Source organism: Erithacus rubecula (genome assembly GCF_903797595.1).
Source record: "Erithacus rubecula genome assembly, chromosome: 29".
Classification (NCBI taxonomy): domain Eukaryota; kingdom Metazoa; phylum Chordata; class Aves; order Passeriformes; family Muscicapidae; genus Erithacus; species Erithacus rubecula.
Genome location: NC_136681.1, coordinates 35,866 through 43,427, shown reverse-complemented (window position 1 = coordinate 43,427; position 7,562 = coordinate 35,866). Strand labels below are relative to the sequence as shown.

Here is a 7,562-nt window from a genome sequence, read left to right as displayed (position 1 = left end):
TCCTGAAATCCTATCTATTCCTAAAGTACCGTTTATTCCTGAATCTGATCTGTTCCTGAAATCCCGTTTATTCCTGAAATCCCTTCCATCCCAGCGCCGACGGAGCTGCGCAGGCTGGACCGGGTGCGAGGGGAAACTGAGGCAGGGCCCCTCTTCCGCAGCTCCGGACATCCCAGCCCGGATAAAATCAGGGAATAAAAACCCGAGTGTGGTTTTTGCTGTAGATTTCGGCCATTCTCGCTAAATCGCGGCTTCATGGCGGGGAGCGTTCCTGGAAAGGGGGGGCTCGGTGGGACCGGCGGCTCCTTCAGCCCCTTCCCACCCCGGCAGGGGGGCAGGAGCCCAGCCCCGCCCGACTTCCCCCGCTTCTGCTTTCTCGGGGTTTTGGCCCAAAATGAGTCACCGGGGGATTTTTATTTTTATTTTCTCATTTTTCGGGACTCTTTCACGAGTCGAAGCGGGGGGGGATTCTCGGCGGGCTGACCCCCGCCAGCCCCCCGAGTGTGAGCGGCTCCGGTCCCGCGGGACTGGGATTCCCAATCCAGGGACAGCATCCCTGGAGCGCCGGGGACCCCCGGGAAGGGGAGCGGGACCCGGAGCCCGGAGCATCCCGCTGTGTCCCCACCCTCGGGGCGGCTCCGCCGCGGGGAGCGGGGTTTTGGGGGCCGGAAAGTCCGGCCCAGTGACTCGGGAGGCGGGGGGAGAACCCCCAAAAGCGCGTCCGTTCCGGTAAGCAAAGAGTCAATGGCTGCGGCTCGCCCCGCTCCGGCTCGCACACGCCACTTCCCCGAGCGGGGCTGACTCATCCCGGGCTCGGTCCCGCTCCGCGACACCCGCGCGCCGCTCCGGCCGCCCCGCGCCCGGCCCGAGCCTCCGCCGGTGAGTCCGGGGGTCCCGGGGGGCTGGGGGGTCCCTCCGCCCGCCCCGAGCCGCGCGTCCCCCGCTCGCCCCGTCCCGAGCGGCACCGGCCGCCAACCCCAAAACACCGAAGCCGCCGGGGAGCGGGGAGCGCCCGGGGGTCCCGCGGGGGTCCCGGAGCTGCGGCCGCCCCCGAGGGTCCCCGGCCCCTCCGGCAGCGCCCGCCGGGTGCCGGGGGGGGGTTCGGGCCGAGCCGGCGGCGCGGGATGGGGAAGGGATGACTTCAGCCCATTACTCACGGCTTGGCAGCGCTCCCGCGCTATTCCGGGCCGTGACGCTCCAGCCCCGCGAATTTGGGCCTAAACAGGCAGAATTTGGGTGATTTCGGCAAAGGAGAAGGAGCCGCGGACATTCCGCGGGGTTGAGAAGCGGGGCGGGGCTCGGGATGAGTTCGAGCTCGCGCCCGGAATTATCGTTATTATATGATTGTTATTATCTCATTAAGTGTGTAATTAGAGCCCGGGCGCCGCCCCTAGCCCCCCACACCCGGCACCGGCGGGGGTTGTTCAGCCCCAAATCGGCCGCGTTTCGCCCCAAAAGCCCCGCGCGCCCCCCCCCCCAAGGCCCGGCGGTTTTCGCGCTCGGGGAGCGCGGCCGGGAAAGGCGGAAATCGCGTCAGCGGTGCCGGGAATCGAACCGGGGCCGGCGGAGACACCGCGGGGGCGGGACACGGGGGTGGCACCTGCACACACAGGTGTGAGAGGGACACCTGGACCTGATGAACACCTGTGTGTGTGTGTGTGTGTGACACCTGTAGCTGCACACACAGGTGTGAGAGGGACACCTGAACCTGGTAAACACCTGTGCGTGTGACACACCTGTATCTGCACACACAGGTGTGAGAGGGACACTTGAACCTGGTAAACACCTGTGTGTGTGACACACCTGTAGCTGCACACACAGGTGTGAGAGGGACACTTGAACCTGGTAAACACGTGTGTGTGTGTGTGTGTGTGTGTCTGTGTGTTTGTGTGTGTGTGAGAGAGAGACCTGGACCTGGTAAACACCTCTGTGTGTGTGTGTCACCTGTATCTGCACACACAGGTGTGAGAGGGACACCTGAACCTGATAAACACGTGTGTGTGTGTGTGACACCTGTACCTGATAAACACCTGTGTTTGTGTGTGTGTGTGACACCTGGACCTGGTAAACACCTCTGTGTGTGTGACACCTGGACCCGCACCTACCTGCACGCACACACACGTGCCCGCCTGCAGGTGGGGACAGGCACCTGGCCGTGCTCACCCGCACACACCTGTGTTCATCTGCACTCACGACCGTGCTGACACACGTGACCGTGTAAACACACCTGGACACCCGCGCGTACCTGTGCTCAGGTGCGCTCACCGCCAGCCCCGCGCGCATTGCGGTTTTAGAACTACAACTCCCAGCGTGCCCCTCGGGGGGGCGGGACAGGCAGCGCGGCTGCCCAATAGCAGAAGGGGCGTGTTGGCTGCAGCCAATGAGCAGCGAGGGGCGTGTCCGCCCCGCCCCGGGCGCGCCCCGCGGTCACGTGGCGCGGGCGTGGCCGCTGCGCGGGACCGGGGGCACCGGAGGGGCTCGGTGGGACCGGGGGGCGTGGGCAGCTCGCGGGGACCCCCCTGCCCGCCCCGCTCCTTCCCCAGGTTGGCATCGCCGCTTTGCGCCGTTTCCCCGCGACTTTTCCTCAAAAAATTGGGGGGCGGCGGGGGGGGGGGGGGGGGAACGACACGACATTTGGGGGGTGGCGAGCCCCGAGTGTGGGGGGCAGGGAGGGAGGCGCGGCCGGAGCAGTTTCGGGCCGCGGTTCTGGTTCAAATCCTCCCGGGTCACCCGAAATTTTAGCAGAGCACCAACAATTTGGGGTCTCACCCTCCCCCCTTTTCTCTCCCTTCCAGGACCCCTCCTAAACCCAAAGGCAGCGACTCTCCCCCCATGGAGAACAAGCAAGAGCCGCAAGGAGACCCCCAAGAACCCTCGAGCACCGCGCCCCCCGCCGTGAGTGCTCCCCGGCGGGCTTGGGGGTGCTGACCACCCCAAAATCTGGGGGAGGGAGGGAGGGAGGGAGGGGGGCGAGCAGCGCTTTGGCCGCCGGTGGAAGTGAGGATGAGGCCGAGAAATGTGAAATTCCCAGCTTTGGGTGGGGGGCGAGGGGGGGAATGGACCAAAAATGGAATTTTGGGGGGGAGAAGAGAGCGGTCCCGTAGAAATAGGATCATTTTTGTAATTATTTTTTATGCTCGTGAGGAAATGGGGTTTAGATTTTGTGGCGCTGGAGCTTTTCCCTCCCTCCAGCAGTCTTTTATTTCACAAAAAAAAAAAAAAAAAAAAAAAAAGAAGAAGAAAGAAAGAAAGCTTTGAACTCTTTCAGCCGTTAAAATCCGGTGTCTGTCACAAGCCATTAAATGAATAGAAAGAATCATCCAAAAAAAAAAAACTTAAAAAAGAAATACTAAAAAAAAAATAGAAAAGGACGGACTTGGGAGCTGAGCAGCTTCTTTGCCCAAAAATAGCAACAAGTTTTATAACTCCGGAAAATGTAGAACAAACAAACGAGGAACATTTTTAGCTGAGAAAGGCGGCGGCGGTGCGGGGGGGGAGCTGAATTCTGAATTTCTGCCCGTCTGTTTTCCTGGAAGCCGCTCCTCGTGTTCTCGCCCGCATCCAGCGCTTTGACCAACTTGGCAACGGGCCCGGGGCTAACGGGGAACGGGAACGGGGCTGCGGGGAACGGGAACGGGGCTAACGGGGAACGGGAACGGGGCTGCGGGGAACGGGAACGGGGCTAACGGGGAACGGGAACGGGGCTGAGGGGAACGGAACGGGGCTGAGGGGAACGGGAACGGGGCTGAGGGGAACGGGAACGGGGCTAACGGGGGACGGGAACGGGGCTAACGGGGAACGGGAACGGGGCTGAGGGGAACGGGAACGGGGCTAACGGGGAACGGGAACGGGGCTAACGGGGAACGGGAACGGGGCTGAGGGGAACGGGAACGGGGCTAACGGGGAACGGAACGGGGCTGAGGGGAACGGGAACGGGGCTAACGGGGAACGGGAACGGGGCTGAGAGGAACGGGAACGGGGCTGAGGGGAACGGGGCTAACGGGGAACGGGAACGGGGCTGCGGGGAACGGGAACGGGGCTAACGGGGAACGGAACGGGGCTGAGGGGAACGGGAACGGGGCTAACAGGGAATGGGAACGGGGCTAACGGGGAGCGGGAACGGGAACGGGGCGAACGGGGAACGGGGCTGAGGGGAATGGGAACGGGGCGAACGGGGAACGGGGCTGCGGGGAATGGGGGCGAACGAGGAACGGGTCCGGGGCTCCCTAAACACGGAGCGGGTCCGGGGCTAACGGGGAGTGGGAACGGGGCTAACGGGGAACGGGAATGGGGCTCCCCGAACAGGGGAACGGGCCCGGGGCACCCTGAACGGGGAACGGGCCCGGAGCTCCCCGAAAAGGAATCGGGTCCGGCACCCCGAAAAGGGAACGGGCCCGGGGCTCTCCAAACAGGGAACGGGAACGGGGCTCCCCGAAAAGGGAACGGGCCCGGGGTTCCCCGAATGGGAACGAGGCTCCCTGAAAAGGAATTGGGTCCGGGCTCCCCGAAAAGGGAACGGGCCCGGTGCTCCCCGAAAAGGATTCGGGAAGGGGGCTTCTCAAGAAGGGAACGGGCCTGGGGCTCCCTGAATGGGGAACGGGAACGGGAACGGGGCTCCCGGAACAGGGAACGGGCTCGGAGCTCCCGGAACACCGCCGGGCTGCGGGGAGTGCGGATTTCGGGCCGCAGCTCCCCCAAAACTCAGCCCCGTGTCTCGCAGGATGCGCCGGGGGCCGGGGATGGGGCCGAGAATGACGAGACAGTGGGAGAAGGTGGGGACAAGGACAAGGAGGACAAGGACAAGGAGGAAAAGGACAAGGAGGAGGAGGAGGCTTTCCTCGTCAGCCTCTACAAGTTCATGAAGGAGCGGCGCACGCCCATCGAGAGGATCCCGCACCTCGGCTTCAAGCAGAGTACGTCCCTTTCTCGGTGACAGGGGGCGGTGGCCGTGCACAGGTCCCGTGTCCTCCTGAGCCCCAACACCTCCCCTTTATTCCCAGTTAACCTCTGGAAGATCTACAAGGCCGTGGAAAAGCTGGGAGCCTACGAGCTGGTGAGTGGAGGCTGTGGGTGCTGGGGTGTCCCTTGGACATTCAGGTGTCCCCTGGGTGCTGGGGTATCCCCTGGACATCAAGGCTGGACACGAGTGTGACCCCTGGGGTGCCAGGGTGTCCCCGGGGTGTCTGTATGTCCCCTGGGTCCCGGGATGTCCCCTGCCTGGCGGAGCTCACCCTCTCCCTCCCTCTGCAGGTGACGGGCCGCCGGCTCTGGAAGAACGTGTACGACGAGCTCGGGGGCAGCCCCGGCAGCACCAGCGCGGCCACCTGCACCCGGCGCCACTACGAGAGGTGGGGCCGGGGGGCCGGGGCTCTGTCCCGCCGCCTGCCTCAGTTTCCCCCGGCGCTCACCGCGCTCCCCGCTCGCTCCGCAGGCTCGTCCTTCCCTACGTGCGGCACCTCAAGGGCGAGGAGGACAAGCCGCTGCCCCCCAGCAAACCCCGCAGGCAGTACAAGGTGTCCAAGGACGACAAGAGCAAGAGGGCCAGGAAGGAGAAGGGCCGAGAGCAGGTGGGAAGGGAAGGGAAGGGAAGGGAAGGGAAGGGAAGGGAAGGGAAGGGAAGGGAAGGGAAGGGAAGGGAAGGGAAGGGAAGGGAAGGGAAGGGAAGGGAAGGGAAGGGAAGGGAAGGGAAGGGAGGAAGGGAAGGGATAGGAAGGAAGGGATTAAAGGGTAGTAGTGGGCGGGGAGCCGGACCCCAGGCCGGGATGCAGCGCCCACACCCGACCCCCTCTGCTCGCAGCTGGCTCCGGACAAGGGGCAGCCGGAGGCGGGCGCGGAGGAGGCGCCAGAGCGGGGCCGGGGGACAGACGAACGCTCCAGCCCGGCCAGCCCAGCCCCCAGCCCCTCGGGGGGGGTGTCCCAGCCCCTGCAGGACCCACAGCGAGACCTACAAGCGCCTCTTCTCCAGCTTCTACTCCAAAGGGAACCATCCCATCATGTCCCCGCTGGCCAAGAAGAAGCTGCTGGCGCAGGTGAGCAAGGCCGAGTCCTTGCACTGCCACAAACGCCACTGCCCCGAGGGCCGGCGGGCACCGAGCGACAGCGGCGCCGCGGCGGCCCGGCCGGGCAGCGGCCCCGGGCTGGCCGAGCAGAGGAGCGCGGAGCCGGCGGGAGCTCCGGACAGAGCTCCGAGCGAGGGGAACGAGGCACCCCCGGGAGGCACAGACAGCCAGGGCTGCCCGCGGGCCGAGGACGGGGGCGCGGCCCCCGCCGTGTTCACCGGCTACTTCCACGCCTACCGCAGCGAGGGGCTGCAGCCCGGCTGCCCCCCGCTCTGGGGGTACTTCTCCAACCTGAAGGATTTTTTGGAGCCGCCCTCGGCCTCGGCGGCGCGGCCCGGGGAGCCCGAGCAGCCGCAGGAGCTGCGCAGCAAAGCGGGGCGGCCGTGGGAGGTGCGGCCCCCCGCTGTCCGGGCCTGCTGGGTGCCCCCCGGGGCCACCTTCGGCCCCGCCGGGCACGGCCGCGACCAGGAGGAGGAGGATGAGGATGACGAGGAGGACGAGGAGCCCTTCACGTCACGCGCCGTGTCCCCCTTGGCCAAGGAGGGCAGGGACGGGGGGACGCGCTCGCCGGGGGGCCACCAAGGGCTGGCCAAACCCAAGGCCGTGGTGGCCGCCGCGGGCTTCGCCGCGCCGCCGCCGCCGGACGCTTTCCCGGGAGCCGCGCTGCATTTCCCGGGCGGCTTCGGGAGCCCGCAGGAGCAGCTGAAAACGCGCGGCGTGCCGGCGGCCCCGGCGCTCTCCGTGAACCCGCTGCTGATCCCGGCTTTCCCCAGCCCTTTGGTGGTGAGCTCCGAGCTGTGCCGGCCGCTGGCCACCGGCCGCTTCCCCGCCTCCTTCGGGGCGAGTTCGCCGCGGCCGCGGCTCTACCCGGCGGCTCCGTGGGGCTCCTGCGGCTCCCCGCACGTCCCGCACCCCGCCCGGCCCTAGCGCTGCCAGCCCCGGGGACAGCGAGGGGACAGCCCGGACTGCGCCCTTTTTACTCCCAATCTCAGAGCTGTTCGTGGCCCCGCTGCCGGCGCCCCACGGTTCTCTATATTTTCTATATATCCGCACACAGATCTATAAAAAAACGGAGCAAAGCCAGTGCTGGAGGTTTGTGTTCGTGCCGGGGGATGGAGGGTTGTTCCCATCCTGCCGTTCTCTGGGTCCCCACACCCAAATTTGGGGGTTGTGTCACCTCCATGCCGGGCTCTGGAGGTTTTCAGGAGCCTGGAAAGGGGAATAAACCTGCCTGGCTGGTCCTCACCTGGCAGTTTGGGGTGTCCTTGATTTCTGGGACCAGGACAGGGGTTGGGGGGATCCTCTCCCTGAACACGGAGCCACAGGAAACTCATCCCGTGGGGAAGGAAGGAGGAGCTTTTCCACCTCCATTTGGGGGAATGGCAGCAATTCCATGGAGCAGCCACGTGGCCAGGTGGGAACCAGCCCAGAGCAGCTACAGCTCCTTTCTGCCTCCAGCTCCTTTCTGCCTCCAGGTGCTTTTTGTCTCCAGGTCCTTCCTGC

The 7,562-nt window shown here is 65.7% G+C and overlaps 1 protein-coding gene across 1 annotated transcript; it reads left to right on the top strand.

Moving 5' to 3' along the window:
• Positions 1-2,419: 2,419 nt before the first annotated feature.
• ARID5A (AT-rich interaction domain 5A) lies at positions 2,420-7,133 on the top strand. The gene is given in 8 exon segments (XM_079328927.1): positions 2,420-2,543; positions 2,796-2,895; positions 4,721-4,913; positions 5,001-5,053; positions 5,251-5,348; positions 5,432-5,567; positions 5,798-5,917; positions 5,919-7,133. Coding segments are annotated over 7 exon segments (1,731 nt in total). The 5' UTR covers positions 2,420-2,543; positions 2,796-2,832; the 3' UTR covers positions 6,987-7,133.
• The last annotated feature ends 429 nt before the right edge of the window (positions 7,134-7,562 follow it).